This window comes from Budorcas taxicolor, chromosome 23, assembly GCF_023091745.1.
Source record: "Budorcas taxicolor isolate Tak-1 chromosome 23, Takin1.1, whole genome shotgun sequence".
NCBI classification, from domain to species: Eukaryota; Metazoa; Chordata; class Mammalia; order Artiodactyla; family Bovidae; genus Budorcas; species Budorcas taxicolor.
The window spans coordinates 11,081,817-11,099,599 of record NC_068932.1 but is presented as its reverse complement, the minus strand read 5'-3'; the positions used below and the strand labels follow the sequence as shown (position 1 = coordinate 11,099,599).

The following is a 17,783-nucleotide window of genomic DNA, read 5'->3' as shown; positions in this document are numbered from 1 at the left end:
CCTCAAGTAAAGACTGAAGGAGCTATTAAAAGGGACATGGGGTGGGGAGAATGTGTCAGCTGATGCTTTCTCTCAGTTTCTGAGTGATTGCCTTTATGAAACAGAAGAAGAAATGGAAAGTGAAGCTTATTAACATCAAGGCGAGGAAAAGGAAACAAGGTTGAAATCTATCATGACTCAGTAGAAGCCACTCCTTTTAAATCATGACTCTGAGAACTTTCCTGGCAGTCCGGTGGTTAAGACTCCCGCTTCCACTTGGGGGTGGGGGTTGGGGTGGTGCAGGTTCCATACCTGGTGGCGACCTAAGACCTCACAAGAGGTGTGTAGTGGCAAATAAATAAATAAATAAATAAAAATCGCGATTTCAGGAATCCAACCCTAATGCTAAGGTGCATCCCGGGAAACTGCATTTTTTAATAGTATGTAGGAGTCGGATATGACTGAAGCAACGCAGCAGCAGCAGCAGCAGAAGGGAAGGCTTCCTTGGTAGCTCAGCTGGCAAACAGTCCAGCAGCAACGCAGGAGACTCCGGCTTCATTCCTGAGTCAGGAAGATCCCCTGGAGAAGGGACTGGCAACCCACTCCAGTATTCTTGCCTGGAGAATTCCGTGGACAAAGGAGCCTGGCCGGCTACAGTTCATGGTGTTGCAAAGGGTGGGACAGGACTGAGTGATTAACACTTTCACTTTTTTTTCAGGAGATTCTTATGAAAGTGTTTCTGCGAGCACATGGTGTGAAAGACTGCTCAAGAAGTACTGTTGTAAAAAGTAGGTTAGACAAGTCATCTTACTTGTGGGAGACAATTGGCACCTTGATGTATGTGGCTCAGGCGCCGTCTCTCAGTCGTGTTCGGCTCTTTGTGACCCCATGAACCATAGTCCACCAGACTCCTCTGTCCATGAGAATTCTCCAGGCAAGAATGCTAGAGTGGGTTGCCATTCCCTTCTCCAGGGGATTTTCCCCACCCCTGGATGGAACCCAGGTCTCCTGCATTGCATGCAAATTCTTTATCATCTGAGCCACCTGGATTTAATTCAGTGTGTTATTTACTATCTCTGGGATTATCCATGAATCAAATCACTGAGCCTGAGTTCCCCCCCCCCCCACCGCCCCCCAACCCCCATGCTAAATATAAGAAGCCAAGCCCTGGAATAAACCCTGGGCACTTAGGATCTCTGAGATCCAAAGCAATCATTCAGTTTTCCCAGCTATAAACTGGGAAATAGTAACACATGTAATATTGTTGGGTGAGCTGCCTAGCTGATAAATTTAGATATTTATGCTTTGAGCTCTGAAGGAGTGATAATACCCTGAGAGATTTTTTTTTTAAGTAGAATTTCCTATGATGTAAATATTCATGAAAATAGAGGGAGGATAGTTCTCAAGGCTGATTTGAAGATCAAGGAATGTCAGTTGCCCAGAAGAAAAACTCCCTCTATTCTGAAGCTGCCAAAAGCAGAGGTTCTTGTGTAACAAGACTGACACTTGTTTGTTTTTTCCCAACAATGGGAGCATCATAGAATACTTCAAGTTCAGAGACTGTATTATATCCAGCCAAAGTAACCTGCACCTGGGAAAGTATGTGATTTTGTTGGTTGTCTTACTTAACAATATGTTACGCTGGTAGTGATAAAGTAACATACCTTTCTATCTTTTACAGTGTCACCCAGGTAAAAGGCATTTGGCCCCGTGCTTTAGAGGGCCCCACACACCACAGACACATAAAATGTAAATTTTTATCTATTTGCTTTTTTGACTGCACCACACAACTGGACCGCCAGGGAATTCCCAACAAAATGTACATTTCAAAAATAACTCATGGTGTCTCTGTTACTGAGAACCTGGTGCTTAATCCTGGCATAGCCAGACATGAAACCCTAAACATCCAGCCCAGGGAAAATGTGTCTCTATCTTTTGCCTTCTTTGCTCAGAGAGAAAGGAAGTTGTGTCGTGAAGGTTTCTGTGTTGTGAGGGTGCTGATTTTAGGGATAGACACTATTTTGAAAGGTAAAAGTGATCAGAGTGGTTAGATCAGAGAAGAGGCAGATTTATTGAACTGGCCAAAGGCTTCCTCTCATCCCAACTGCAATCTTACAGTATGAAGTTATTTTCCAGAGTAGTTGTACCAGCTGCCCATTTCTTGTTTCTCTTCTTGTTCTTATCTCTGGCTTATGAAGTGCTCATGGATAAGCATGGTATTTGCAACAGCTGCATATGGTAGTTAAATAATATTATGCCTGTTAAGAAATTCATAGTGTACTTAGACTTGTACACCTGTAGATTTAGACTTAGACATTGAGTCAGATTTTCTTCTGCTTTTAAACTCTTCCTTGGTGCCAACTTGCTGATGAATGGTTCCTGAGAATGGATGTTTAAAAATAAAATCAAGTGGGACCAGATTTTCATACCCACACCCTATCTAGAAAATAGAATATAGAATTTCTCCAACATGTCTCTTGAGTGCAAAAGTAATGATGGTAGTTAAAATTTGAATAATAAGAAGGGCACGACACAGTGCCAACAAATTTAGAGGTTAAAAATAAAAGATGTTGAAAGAAAAGCTTGCCTTCTTTATGTACGTTTATAACAAGGATGGCTTCCCTAGTGGCTCAGATGGTAAAAGGATCTCCCTGCAGTGCAGGAGACTTGAGTTCAGTCCTTGGTTTGGGAAAATCCCCTGGAGAAGGGAATGGTTACCTACTCTAGTATTCTTGCCTGGAGAATCCCATGGACAGAGGAACCTGGCGGGCTGCAGTCCATGGGGTCAGAAAAGAATTGGGCATGGCTGAGCGACTAACACTAACTAACAACAAGGATACTCATTCTTTTTTTAAACAGTCATGTTGAAATATAATTCACATACCATACAATTCACCCATTTTGGAGAAGACTCTTAACAGTGCCTTGAACTGCAAGGAGATCCAACCAGTCCATCCTAAAACAAATCAGTCCTGAAAATTCATTGCAAGGACTGATGCTGAAGCTGAAACTCCAATACTTTGGCCACCTGATGCGAAGAACTGACTCATTGGAAAAGACCCTCATGCTGGGAAAGACCAAAGGCAGGAGGAGAAGGGGACGACAGAGGATAAGATGGCTTGATAGCATCACCGACTCAATGGACATGAGTTTGAGTAGACTCCGGGAGTTGGCGATGGACAGGGAGGCCTGGTGTGCTGCAACGATGGGGTTGCAAAGACGGACACGACTGAGAGACTGAACTGGAACTATACAATTCAGTATCACAGAGCTGTACAACCATCACCATAGTCAATTTTAGAGCATTCTCATTACCCCAGAAAGGAGACCTACACTTCCTTGCTATCACCTCCAGTCTTCCTGGGTTTCCCTGATAGCTCAGATGGTAAAGACTCCACCTGCAATGCGGGAGACCTGGGTTCAATCCCTGGGTTGGGAAGACCCACCGGAGGAGGGCATTCTTGTTTTCTTGCCTGGAGAATTTCCATGGACAGAGGAGACTGGCACAAAGAGTCAGCCATGACTGAGTGACAGAGCGCAGCAACCGGTCCTCCTAGCCCTAGACAATCTGCTTCTATCTCTTCACTAATCTACTTTCTCTCCCTGATAAATTTGCCGACACTGGACATTTCATATAAACAGAATCATACAATATGTGACCTTTTGTGAATGGCTTCTTTCATTTTCAAATTTCATCTATGTCGTAGCATGTGCAGTACTTTATTTATTTATTTTTTAGTACTTTATTTTTTATTGATGAATAATATTTCACTGTAAAGATATACTTTAAATGATACATCAGTTCATCTGTTGATGGATCCACCTTTTGGCTGTGGTGAATAACACTGATATAAACATTCACGTTCAGGTTTATGTATGAATGTATGTTTTCATTTCTCTTTATATGCCTAGGAATAAAATGGCTAGGTCATGTGCTAACTCTGTGTTTAACCAACTGATGGACTACTAAACTGTATTTCCAAAGGCACTGCACCATTTTTACAGTAAAGGTTTTAGTCAGACTCTCTCTTTGTTGCCTCCTAAGAAGGTGTAGACTACCAGCAATGAGGCAGCTGTGCTGTAAGTCATAAGGAAAATTTGCAATTAGACAAATCAGGTTACCTCCTTTCCCCAAAGAGATGATGGGAGAAGTGGTGGAGGAAGGGAGAAGACAGGAGCATTGGGTCTCTGGCTGGAACCCACATTTTTCAGGTTGGGATCCCAGGTTGACTGTGCATATAGTAGGGATCCTGATACGGTCCTGTTTATCTTCAGGATTCTCACACTTCCACGCTTCCAGTTGCACTGGACACACGTTGTGCACAATTGTGCAGGTCCGTGGACGTGATGGGGAAAGAAAGAGGAAAGTTCTGTGAAGAAGGCGGCTGGGGACAGAGGCCAGTAAGTCTTTTGCTGAGAGGTAGTTGGCATGGCTAAGAACCCCAACCAGGATAAGAGACATTCTCCCCAGTCCTTGGTGCTGGAGGTGAGGGAGATGCACTGAGAGCTGTGGTCAAGAGCCAGGGAATTAAAGTAATTCCAATTAACGTGTTTCTGTTTGTTATTCCTGGATAGTGAGATTTCAAGAAACATGAATTATACACGTAATTTTCTTGATTGTTTTCCGATCGTTTCTGTCAGCTTTAAGTCCTCAAATAAATATTAAGTGTACCGTGACATATGTCTCTTCTCCACCCTTTCTTCCTTTTTTCTTTTGGGCTTCTGTTCTAGCAAAGGTTTTGGTGGCATGACTTGCAAAGACGAGGTTACAGATACCTGGGGTGCCTTCTTTAGCACTATACAGGTGCCAGGGTTCCTCTCTCAAGGTCAGTGTGCCTGCCTGTCTTACCTTCCACTAAGAACACTCCCAGTTTTTCTCCCCAGGCACCATATCTGATAATAAGTTACTCAGGCCAAGTAAGCTAAAACCTTTTGAAATGGTTATTTGTCCAGTCAGTCCAATGGAATGAGTTTACCTTTGCAGCTGATGTGAATTGTATTTTCCATCAGAAGCCTCTTGACAAACAAAGACTTCATGTTTCTTTCTATTCTTTACTTAACAGGGAAAATTCTCAAAAAAAAAAAGAAAAAATTCTCCCACATGTGTTTAGATTGCCTCCAGGATGGGGCCTAAAACAGAACTGGAGATACTTCCTCATTTCTCCTAATGGACATCAGAAAGGGAGAGAGAACATGGATGGAAGCACAAGATGTTACAAGATCTGCTTCTGTGGAGGGCAGGGGTAGGGTGTTTCTGTACACAAAGGTACCTGATGGTGGTGTCAGAATGTAAGATAAAGCCCTGGACTCTCAAAGCTGTAGAAAAAACTGTTCTATTCAGTGAAAAGGTTGTTGAAAGGTTGCTGCTGTGAGCTATGTGTTACTCTGGGATTCGTGATCTCCAGAGGATTTCCATCTGGGGTCAGAGATGAGGCTTGACTACTTGGAGCTTTTTGTGTAGCAAAGTTTTCTTAAAATATAATAGAGATAGGGAAAGCTTCTGACATAGACATCAGAAGGGGAAAAAAAGAGTGCCCCTTTGCTAGTTTTTAGCACGGTGTTTTATGTCTGTTAGAAAACTATTAATCAGATAAGAGAGACACCTCAAGGCTGAGGGAGGTTCACCAGGCCCCCCTCCCACAATATGCATTTTGAGATAGGATGGCACAAGGTGTGTATCCCCTGGCCATAAAAAAATTGACAGGAATACTGGTTTGTTAAGCTATTATCAGCCCAAGGTGTGAGAGGAGAAAAAAAGTTAGTCTTAGGTGGAACCATTTTGCAGAAAGGCAAATTCCAAAACAAATACATGGTTTCATTAACATAGTTTAAGAAAAACCTTTCCAGAAGAAAAATGCATTGGTTAGCTCAAGGCAGAACCAAGGGTTGTCAACACAGAATTAAAAGAGGCCGTGTGTGTGTGTGTGTGTGTGTGTGTGTGTAGAAGGAAAAAACCGTCTGCAGCTTGCAGTTTGTTTCCTCGTACCACTTGGGGACCTCCGTCCTTCCTGCCTGTTATGCTCCCAATGTTAGACCAGTCTGTGTTAGTTGGCACCAGTGCATGCCCAGTGTAACATTGCATTTTTCAGTAGCTGAGCCTGGAAGATTTAAGGTACAGCAAAATTTCAGAAAAACCAGAACACACCTTTATGTTTGATCACATCTAAGTTATTTATTAATTAGTGATTTTTCAGGCATCCACACTATGTATACTGATGATCTCAGGGGACACTACACTATTTTTAATACAAAAGATATTCACTATACTGTGCATAAAATCTCCAAGACTTATTTATCTACTTGTTGTAAGTTTATACCTTTAAATTACATCTCTCCTATTCCCCCACCTCCCAGCCCCTGATAACTACCATCTAAATTTAATTCTAACAGGCAATCGTTTTGCAACCCAGAGGGTGATTGATGGTCCCTTGCTGGGTCACCTGACTGTTTTGGTTCACACCAACCTTGATGTCTGTCCCTAGTCATTCAGTATTTACCCAGAAAATCCCAACTGCCCCAGGCATACCATGACTTTCATGGTTTCCCTGAAGACTTTCAGGATTAAATGAAGTTTTATATCACCTAATACACAATATTTCTAAAGGGGGGAACCTCCATTATTGATGACTTTTCCTAGAAATGTGTACTAGGTCCTTAATCACCAAACAATTCCCCTGTCCTGCTGCTTTCCTATCATTTTGAATCTGGGCTCATCAAAGCAACTGAGTTCATCAAAGCAAGTCTTTGTGTTGCAAAGAAATTTTCTCCGTATGATTATAATCTACAATGACAAAGCAGCATTCTTCTCTCCTTCCCTTTTGCCTACTCTTTCCCTCTCCCGATTGGTAAGACATCTTTCCATACACATTTTTTTCCCCTTTCTTTTTATTCAAACCTCCATGGGCAAATTGAAGAGTCAGAATTTTTTCTTGTTTTTATTTTTTTAATTATGAAAGATTATAACACATCTATAGGAGACTTGGAAAATACAGAACAAGATTACATATAGTTCCACTATATATTACAATTATTTTTCAAGCAGGTAAATTAAGATTTTTGAGTTGGAATGTCAATATCAAATTCTCAAAAGTTAAAAAGAATGAATATACAGAGAAGTAGAAGCATATAGGAGACCTGAAGAGCACTATAAACCAATTCAAGATATTGTAAAGAAAAGCATTATGTTGGTTTTTAGCGTATTGTACAGAATCTACCTTTTTACCCTCACTTGCTGTGTTGTGGTTACAGGGAGGACAGAGAAGAGGCAAAACCTCCCTGCCTGCTTCCTGAAACACTTGTACTGTGGTCACTTGACCCCACTTCTTCTAGCTATATTCCTTGCAGATTTGACCTGTTCTCTCTCTTTTTTTTTTTTTTTTAAAAACCTCTTTCCTCCCTTCAGTTAAAGGGATGCTTGAACTCATGTTGTATAGAGTTTGTATAAACAGTCCTAGATTAAGACTTGTCTGGGGAGGCGAGGCAGAAGGAAGGGAGAGAGGACCCCCCAGGCCTCCCTAGGCTTCGATCCCCCAGCCTTTGGATGGACACAGCACATTAGTGTCTGTGCAGGGTTTTGGGAAGGGGAAATTTCTGCTTACCCTTCAGGGTTCTTCTGGCTGATCTAATAATTAAATCGATGCAAGACAAATTAACAGGAGAAAATCTAAGTTAATTTCATACATATGGAGGTCTCCTACTCTACAGCCTAAGAAGTGACCAAAGCTGGCAGCTCTTATACCTTTTTGACAAAGTAATAAATTCATGAGAAACTGGCATGGCAAAGAAACTTGGGCTTGGGTACTAATCAGTGGAGAGTCTAAGCAGAGCTGGTTTATGTAGCCTCCCCAGCCCTCAGTTCCCTACCGCCAGTGACAAGGATGCCTCTCTGCCTCCTGGCATAGTGAAGGTACCTTTCTCATGGGCGATTTATTTCCTGCTCTGAGAGGAGGGTCAGAGCATCCTCCTTGCACTGGCTGTTTTCTCAAGTAGTAACTTCAAAATAATCAATATTCCATTCCAAAATAATCAATATTCCATTTTGGCATCTTCGAGGGAAGCCTGCCCTGGACTGTATCACAGGACTAACCTGTAGAGGATCTAAAATGACTCCAAAGACGGAAAAACATTGCTGAAAGGGACCACAGAGTTACAGGTATGAGACATCTGAGTACTTTATAGAAATATAGCTGTGACATCACCCCACAGAGGGAATGCCAACTGTTCCCAAGAGGTCAGTTGGGAAATAGCCCCTTTACTGAGCCCCCGGACCTGCCCCCAGTCCAGTCCCCCTTCCAGAACTCAATTCAGATGTTAACACTGGCCCAGCAAAGTTCCTCCCTAACCTTGATCAAGTACTGTGTGGCCAGGGTCTAAGTCCATGCCTGTGCCAATTTTTAAATATTTTGGTGGAGGGGTTTCAGCTCCCTTCTAGCAGTAGCCCTGTGGGTTCCACATTCCAGTTCCTCATTCCTCAGCTAAAGATGCTGAAGGGATGTGGTTTCCAGAATCCAAACACCTCTCAGAGTATTCCTCTGCTGGCTGCATGTCTTCATTCAGTTCCTGAAGGAACGCCAAGAGATGCAAAGCCTTAGGATCCGCTCTGTTTTTCGAGAGCTTGATATTGGCAAATCTTTGCAGTTTGTTTCTCATTTTTTCTCCCTCCTTTGATCCCTGGTTTATTTTCACACCCTCTATGAAATGGTGGATGGCCTTGTCTTCACACTTCCTCTGGAACAGCTGAAAGTTGCCATATCGCAGGTGGAGCACTTGTTTGGCTACAGGAGAAAGCTCTTTGCTGAATTCTTTTTGAAAGTAATACTCTGCTTCTTCATACTGGCCGACTTGTGCATAGAGGCAGGCGAGATAGGAGCTGATACGGAAGAAATTTCCATTACTCTCATCAGCTCTCTTTAAATGATCTATAGCGTGTCTTATTAGTCTCTGTAATTCCTCCCTCTCCCCGCCCATTTTCTCCACCTCCAGGACTTTGGCCCTATAGCAGCACCCAATATGGCAATGCAGGTAGATGTTGTTGGGCATGCATTGTAGAGCCTTTCTCAGGAGTTCTATAGCTTGGTCCAAGTCACCTGTTCTTCGATATAGCTTTGCTGCCCCTCGAATCACATCCGTGGCCAATGGGGCTTTTTCCAAAGCTTCTTCAACTAATCTCTCTCCTTCATCTTTTTTATTCATCTTTTGAAGTTTCAGGGCCAGGAGGACTTTGACATACTGGTTGTCAGGATTCAGCCGAATGGCTTGCCTCAAAGGGTTAACGGGATCCTGAGATGGTGGCTTGTTATCCAGCCGGTAGCTCGCGATGGCCAGTCCAGAGGCGAACTCTGGGTTCTTGGGGTTCTTCTGCAGAGCCTTCTCAAAACACACCTTGGCCCTTTCGTTTTGGTTTCCTCCACACTTTAACCGTGTCCACCCTTCCTCACAGTCCAGCTCAGGACTCTCAATTCTGTAGGGGCTGGAAAACTTCTGGCAGACTTGTTTTACTTTGTCTACATAAAGCTGAGCTTCTGCGAATCTTCCCAGGTGATAGTAGACCCAGGCGTAGTTTCCCCAGGTGACCAGGCTTCTGACCTCTGCCTGGTCAGCGTGCTCTCGCTGGATGAACTCTTCGGCTTGCCGTAAGCATCCGAGGGCTGCGTCATGCTGGCCTCTGCGGTGCTTTATGTAGGCCTGTATGTTGCACATCGTGGCTTTGAATTCGCTGTTCTGAAACTCAGTCTCGTTACACACTCTGTCTTCAAAATCATCCAAAGAATGTTCTCCCTCTACCAAGTTCCAGGTGAAATGGCTCTTGAGCTGCTGTAGACTATGCTCCAAGGAGTTCTTTGTGGTCTCACTGTGAAGGAAAAACAGAAATGAACATTCTAAGACATAGCACAGATTCACCCACGAGAAAAGGGGAGCATGACAAGTAGGATTCTCCTTCTCCTTAACAGTGTTAACTCCAATAGAAAAAGAAGAGTATCCTTTCCTGGGACTTCACTGGTGGTCCAGTGGTAAGCCTCCACACTTCTCCTGCAGGGGGCATCTGCAGCTTGATCCCTGGTCAGGGAACTAATCCCATGTTGTGTGTAGCGCAGCCAAAAAAAAAAAAGAATATCCTTTCCTTTTTATTTTTCCCCAGTCTTGGTATATGTGTGAAATATACAGGGAAGCAGAAATGGGGTGATCACGGGCAGCATAAAAATTAGGAAGGGACTTCCCCGATGGTCCAGTGGTTAAGAATCTGCCTTCCAATGCAGGGGACACAGGTTTGATCCCTGGTCAGGGAACTAAGATCCCATGTGCCCTGGGGCAACACAGAGCCCTCAGGTCACAATTAGAGAGAAGCCTGAATGCTGCATGAAGAGCCCTCCCAACACAGTCAACAGTAAAATAAATAAATATTTAAAAAAAAAAGGATTAGGGAGAGGGCAGTGGGCAGGAATCTGAGCCTGAGGCTAGTCTTTCCTGAATAAGGGAATTTTTGTTAGGAATGCTGGCTCTTGGCTTTCTGCGAGGGTCTCTACGTGCATGTGTGCATGCTAAGTCATTTTGACTCTTTGTGACCCTATGGATGGTAGCTCACCAGACTTCTCTGTCCATGGATTCTCCAGGCAAGAAACTGGAGTCGGTTGCCATGCCCTCCTCCAGGGGATCTTCCCGACCCAGGGACTGAACCTGCGTCTCTTTCATCTCTTGCATTGGCAGGCAGGTTCTTTACCACTAGTGACATCTGGGAAGCCCGAGGGTCTCTACAGGAGCAGCCAAATCCTTGGTAACTGATTTCAGGTTTGCTTTTATGTAGCTTTAAAGAAGTCATAATCAGAATAGAAAACTTCAGAAAAGAAGAGAATATGGACTGTCAAAATAATAAAAGAACCAAACAAAACCAATTTGACAAACGCTCCAAAAATTTGGCTAGACAAAGAAAATTAGTTAAGGATTTACGACAAACTCACGTAATTAGACAGGAAACATAAAGTAATAAAAATAAAAAAAGACAAAGTAGGGAGAACTCAAGAATTTAAAACATCAAAGAGAAAATTGAAGAGAGTTGAAGTTCAGAAGCGTGATAAGGATGTCCTTATCAAAACAATAAAAAAGTATAAAATTATACAGTTGAAATTTCAAAATACAAAAGTAAATGCTAGGTAAGAAGGAAATACAGAAACAAAGAGCCATTCAATGTGTTACTTCTTTGGCAATTCCTCTTCTTTAAATGTTTCACTGATTTGATCTGTTAATAATTTTGTACTTGTTTTAATTTTCCTTTGCAATTTAACTTTGACCCTCCTATTGTTTGCTTTTGAAGGAGTTTAGAACAAGTCTTCCCCAAATGTGCCATCTTGGCAAGTGGACTGTTTTGAGTGGAAAGCAATCAAGACCCAGTAGATTCAGTGCAGGAGACCTGTGAGACACAGGTTCGATTCTGGGTCAGGAAGATCCCCTGAATGAGAGCATGGCAACCCACTCCGGTATTCTTGCTTGGAGAATCCCATCACGGACAGAGGAGCCTGGTGGGTTACAGTCCACAGGGTCGCAAAGAGACGCACTACTGAAGCAGCTGTGCGTGGACACACACTTTCGTACAAGAGAGCAAGCACGGGCTACAGGAGTGGCACGGCAGCATCTTTCGCTATGGGAAATGCTCTTTCTCCTTGAGGGCGCCTTTGCAGCTCTTCCGGAAAGATTTTTTTTTTAATTCCTTTGTGTTAGTCCACTAAATAAACAAACAAGTAAATAAATAAGCAAAAACCAACCAACAGAAACAGCAATCAAATAAAACCCCTATCTTGAATAAATTTGGAAAAGAGTAGGTTAAAAATCATTCATTACCTAAAATTGTTTTCAATGTTGTCTATGTATTAGGGTCCCTGAAATGTTGTTTATTCTCACTTAAAATTTTTTTCCATGATATACATTAATCAGTTCTCTTATCAGAAACTGATATTCTATATATTATGGATTCTGACATAGACAACCAATAGAAATCTGGGAAGGCTTGTTATGTGGCAAGGATCATTTTTGAAATAATCGTCTAAATGGAAGATTATATTCCTTCATTTTTGCCTACTCTGTATCTTTCACTTTTTATACCTCCCCTCAATTTGATTAGACCAGGGCCGGGTACCCAGATTCAAGTGGAAGCTGGAAATGGAGCTGAGAGGGAGTCAGTGAGTCTTCACGAGTCTTCGTATGTTAAGAGCGCTGTGCACGCTGGGGTTCGATGGTGGACATGTTCTGTACAACCTGCTGCAGAGACAATGACCCAGATACACATGGAGAAGGCTCAGTGACTGGGTCCCTCAAGCTCACCAGTGTCCTATTCTAGCCCTCCTGGGGTCATTACCTTCCTGCGCATGGGTTCTGTGGGCCATTCTAGGAACTTTAAATCAGTTCCTGCTCATTTCTGTTACTTGTAACAAATGGAGCTATAATTGCCCAAGCAGAATAAACAAAAAATAGGAGGGAAAGGGGGTAGGAGTTACTGCTGAGGGAAAAACTCTTGTCTTTTCAAAGCCTTCTGTCTATGAGATTCTCCAGGCAAGAATACTGGAGTAGGTTGCCATGCCCTCCTCCAGGGGATCTTCTCGAACCAGGGATCAGGAAGATCTTAGTGAAGATCAAGGTTGTCTGAGGCTCTTGATGTAACACAGGGAATGTGAGCCAGGAGAAAGCCTCACTTGCTATCTGATCTTGTAATGACACCAGCCTCTCCTTGAAATTATGTCCCATCTGGTCTCTCTTCCTTCTTAGTGAGGTTATGGGAAGATTCTCTTACTTAGCACATGTGTTCTTTAGCTCCTTTCTCATTGTGTACACGGAGCGGGGAGAGTGAATACAGTTGAGATTATCTCTCACATACAATACATATAGTCAACTCTATATTTATAAGATAAATACATTTAATATATGTATGTATATTAAATTCTTTTGAGTAGTCATTCAAAAGGCATCCAATTTTATTGTGTGGTTTTGAGTTTTTATTTCTACTGGTAAATCAGAAGCTGGTCCCAGATCCTTGCATCCTAACTCAGACTTGTGAGATTTGTGCCCCTGATGCCCCTAGAAATTCCAAGTATTTACTCCGCAAACAATTTCTCCCGTTGCTTCTTGTCTGGATGAGAGCCACAGTCCCACTGTCTGCCAGGCTCAGAGCCAATGATGCCCCCACATTGTCTTAGAGCAGTACCAGCACCACCAGGGTGGGGTTGGGGTTGGGGGATCCTATTAGAAATGCACAGGCTTGGATCCTAAGCCAGATCTACCAAATCAGAGTCTTGGGGTTTGGGAAGGTTAGTATTTGAGCTAAAGTATCAGTCTTTAACAAGCTTTCTGTGACTCTTACACAGGCTCAAGTTTGAGGACCATTCTCTTAGACCACAGGAGCAATGCCCAATGACAATCTCTATAGCTAAAGAATCAAAGGAAATGAGAAGATGAACTGACGGGTCAGTATTATTATGGGAAAGATTCTAAGAGAAGGACATACTAAAATTCTAAGAAACAGGAAGAAAGTTTCTAAAGATTCTGAATTACTATAGAAACAGACATCTGGAAGTATCTCAAATTATTATTTTCTTCCTATCAGGCAGAGGTGCAAACTAGCAGAAAAAATATATTTCCTCTAGGAAGTAAGTACCAGGGCTGGTATCCCTAGATTCTGGAGCTCCTAGGACCGAGGCTTAGCTATCCAGTCTGACTTCTTGACCCTTAAACTGGAGAAAATAGAATAGAAAGCTTTCTTCCTACTTACTGTGTGAACTCTTTCTCCCTAGGGAAATCTGATGTTTCTGAAATATGAGATTTTACAGGTGGGGACTATTTTCTCCAAGCAGTTCATCTTCTATTCTTATGTCAGGTAGGAGGATGCTAGCCAGTCAGTAGAATTTTGGGGTGAAAATATTTGTTATTTTGCCAGGCTGAATGCAAATCTGAGATACATGAACACATTAAAAATGTTCCACCTTAGCATGAAGTGAGGTTGCTACCCTGAAGACATTTTTAACAATATCTGCTAAAAAGGGACATGTCTCACTGTGGTTATATATATGTTTTCTTTTCCCTTATATTTCTTCTGATTTTTGCTTCATGTATCTTTGTTTCTTTGTTGTTAGGTATCTAATGGTTTATGATTATCTATCTTCTTTGTGAATTGTACCTTTCGTCATTAAAAATATTCATTTTTTATGAAACAAAGTTTCATTTAAAATAAATGAAAAATATTTAGATCATAAAAAAAAAAACAATCTTATTAAAAGCCCCTCACTTATTCCTTTGGATAAGAAACACAGGGCAGTCTACAGGAGCAATTTGTCTAGATCCATCTTTAAGTGAAGCACCCGCCTGCTTTAATCTCTTCCTTCTGCCCCTCCCTTCCCGCCTCATTGTTCTCCAGCCTCAATTCTCAGCTTCCCGGTGAGAGGTCCCTGTAGGAAACTTGACAGGGTGAGGCAGAAATAACTTAGGAGTAAACAAGCCAATATCCGAAATAAAGACCTACAGAAGATAGATGAGTCGTGAGGCTATAATCAAATACTAAAGCAAAACAACCTAGCAATTTGCCTTTTACGAGCATGGCTATTGACAATTCAGTTTCCACAATAAGAAGGATTAGGCATTTTCAGCACAGTCAGAGAAGAGAGAGTCCCCTACCTCATGATTGCCGCGCACTTCTCGGCTGTTCTGAAAGACTGCGGTTCCGGCTACCGCGCTCTTCAGAAATCTTCCTTCTCTGCTTCAGTGGAATGTTAAGAGACCTATATATGAATGCATCACCAGATTCCTTTGCCTAAATAGACTTTAGGAAAGAGAAAATGAAACTGGAAACTGAAATTGACAGGACTCTTAAGAGGAAATGAGTCTCGGGTGCTAAGTGAGAGCCAAACTGATAGGGTGCCTTCCTCCCCCTCCCCCTACAGTTAGCCTGAAGCTCATTGTGAATTGTTTTGATGTCTTAACATCAGCTGCCATCAACGGAGCCCAGCTCCGGGAAGGATACGTTTACCAAGCGCTCTGCCTCATTACTGGAATGTTAACCCGTCTTCACTCGGTCCACTATTGACAGCAAGATGATCTGCTGGCCCCTGGGCATGCTGAGTGTGCGCTGGGTCATTTCAGCCGACTCTTTGCAGCCCCGTGGACTGTAGCCCACCAGGCTCCTCTGTCTATGGGGATTCTTTAGGCAAGAATACTGGAGTGGGTTGCCATGCCCTCCTCCAGGGGATCTTCCTGACCCAGGGACCAAACCCACGTCTCTTATGTCTCCTGCACTGGCAGGAGGGTTCTTTACCACTAGCGCCACTTGGGAAGTCCTGCTGCCCCCTGTGATGAACAGTTATGTAACTTCCAGAGGGCAGGGGGGTTTCTTCTGTTTTACTCAGTACTGAATCTCCGGTTCCTGCAGTCATGCCTGGCACATGGCAGGCATTCAAAAAGTAGTTGCTGAATGAATAAATATGCGATTGGAACTGTGGGCTCTGATGTCAGTCTATCTGCATTGGAAACCAGGCTCCATTTATATGTGTCTCTGTGCTTTGGTTTCTTCTCCTGTGAAATGAAGACACTACTATTACCTTGTGGTGTTTGTTGTGAGGATCAAATGGCTTAATACATTAGAATAATGTCTGGAACATAATAAGTGTCAGTGTTTATTATAATTAATAACTAATATCATTAACCAAAGAGACCAGCAAGGAAACTTCTGATGTTTACCTTTTCCAGAGCCTCAGTTTGACATTCCACGATCCATCATGGAATGAATCATTAACCAAAGAAAAACAATTTCTAGCATCTCTACACATTCTTGGCTTTCCTGAGCTCCGCATTTTGAATCCCCGTGGGCCATCTTAGGATTTAGCATCTGCACACTACAATTTGCAGCCAGAGTGATTTGTTATACCAGAGGAAATGTGTTTTATCCTTATGCATATCCCTAATCATAAAGGAATTACAATGCACATAGACCCAAGAGGGAAAAGGTAACCACACCAACTGTCTTTGAGGTCAGGAAATTACACAGAGAACAGGTGAAACATTCCCAGTAAAACTGAGCTTGTTGAGGCAGGTTATTCAGTTTTGGGGAAAGCATTATTTATGGTGGATTTTTCTGCCTAGGGCAAGGTAAAAGCAGAACCTATGCTTCTTGGAAATTCCCTACCATTTCATTAGGATTACAGCTAAGCTGGTAACCCTTACTTGTAGGTCTCACTCAAGAGTTACAAGTTCTAGTTCTATGTACAAGTTCTATGATGTATTTATAGACATGCAGGTCAGAGGTACAAGAAATGCTGATTAGGGAACTAGAACACTGGCTTTTGTTCTGGGTTTTGGAATTTGCACTCAAGAAAACTATAGGATAGAAATGTGTAAATCTTGTTAATAAAGGTCCTGGTTGGGAAGAGGCATAGAGAAAGAACATGTTCACTGTGTTTCAAAGTGTGTAGAGGTGCTGGTTTATTCTTTAGAAATCTGTGTGGCCAGTGCCTGTGTATAACGCTTTCACAATGGGAATGAATCAGCTGATCTGGCAGCTGGGTTTATTCGAGAATTCACTGAGTGATTGCAAAACAGGAACTGTGAAGAAAATCAGTTCACCTCTAGCAGTGTTTCTGTTTTGAAAAGAGTGAGACAGTGAGAGTTCTGGTTACTCAGCTCATTACCAATATTTATGGTTCGCCTAGGGCTGCTCCTGTCTCAGTCTAGACTAAGGGAGAGTCCTGATTTGCTGTTCCCAAGAATGAGGAAAGCCACCTTCAGGGGCTGCATCAGCTACAAAGTGGTGTAATGCCTTAGTCTGAACACTGTCACCAACCACCAGCCATATCAGCGTCGCCCGGGGCCCTGCTAGAAATGTGAATTCTCAGGCTCCAGTCTAGACCAAATGAATCAGAAATTCTCAGGTGGAATTCATGGACCAGCAAGTCGGGGACCAATTAGATGTAAGGGAAGGCTGAAAAATGTAGTTTCAGACTGGGGACTGCTTTTACCAATGACAACTTCATACTGTGCAAATGGGAGCACTAATTTGGGTGGGCCATGAGTATCTTGCTCTGGTCCTAAATACCCACGATGTATCCTTCTTTCCAAACATACTCAGACCTTTCCAAGGGAGTCAGCCCTTGGGAATCAAGGCAGTCATTGCACCCAGCTCACGATCAGGGATCTGTGGGTGATTCCCTGTCCTCGACAATGATCTGGGCGTGACTCCTTTCAGTCTGATGATTAAAAAACCTAAAAGACTAGATAAGATTAGATAACTCATGTGTACCACATGCAACGGTGGGGCATGATAACTGTAATAAATACTCTCAGTCAAAAAAAGGGAACATGGAGAAATCTCAGAAGGCGGAAGTCTGTAGCAATGATGACATTCTGATGGGTAGGCATTCTGAAGATCCTCTACCCTGGCAATGGTGGAAGTTTCTTAGTTAGTTCCTGATTCCGCTCTCTGATGGGAACAATTTTGCCATTGTTCTCCATATCCCTGACTCCAACCTCTGGGAGTTCACTCATTTTCTCTGTTATTCTCACCTCTGCTACCTTACCTAGGGGTTCTATTTTTACTTTGTTGGTCCCAGAGACTCCTATACTCACATAAAACTTTTGTTGATAGCATTCTAAGGAGAACACTTATCCAAAATATTAATACTCTCAAAGAATGCCTCAGATATTTGTCAATGTTTGGTTCTGAGCATAAAGAGAGTTTGAAAAATACATAATCTCATGGAAGCATTGGTAGGTAAAAGAGAGATGAAAAAGACCACTTAGAGGTACAAGAGACAGCGAGAGTAGTCAGAAGAAATGGG

General features: G+C 42.6%; 1 protein-coding gene across 1 annotated transcript; it reads right to left on the bottom strand.

The window, feature by feature from the left end:
• Positions 1–8,393: 8,393 nt before the first annotated feature.
• Positions 8,394–9,693, bottom strand: IFIT2 (interferon induced protein with tetratricopeptide repeats 2). The gene has a single exon (XM_052661119.1). It carries the CDS (start codon positions 9,676–9,678, stop codon positions 8,443–8,445), a length of 1,236 nt encoding a protein of 411 aa, XP_052517079.1. The 5' UTR covers positions 9,679–9,693; the 3' UTR covers positions 8,394–8,442.
• Positions 9,694–17,783: the final 8,090 nt, after the last annotated feature.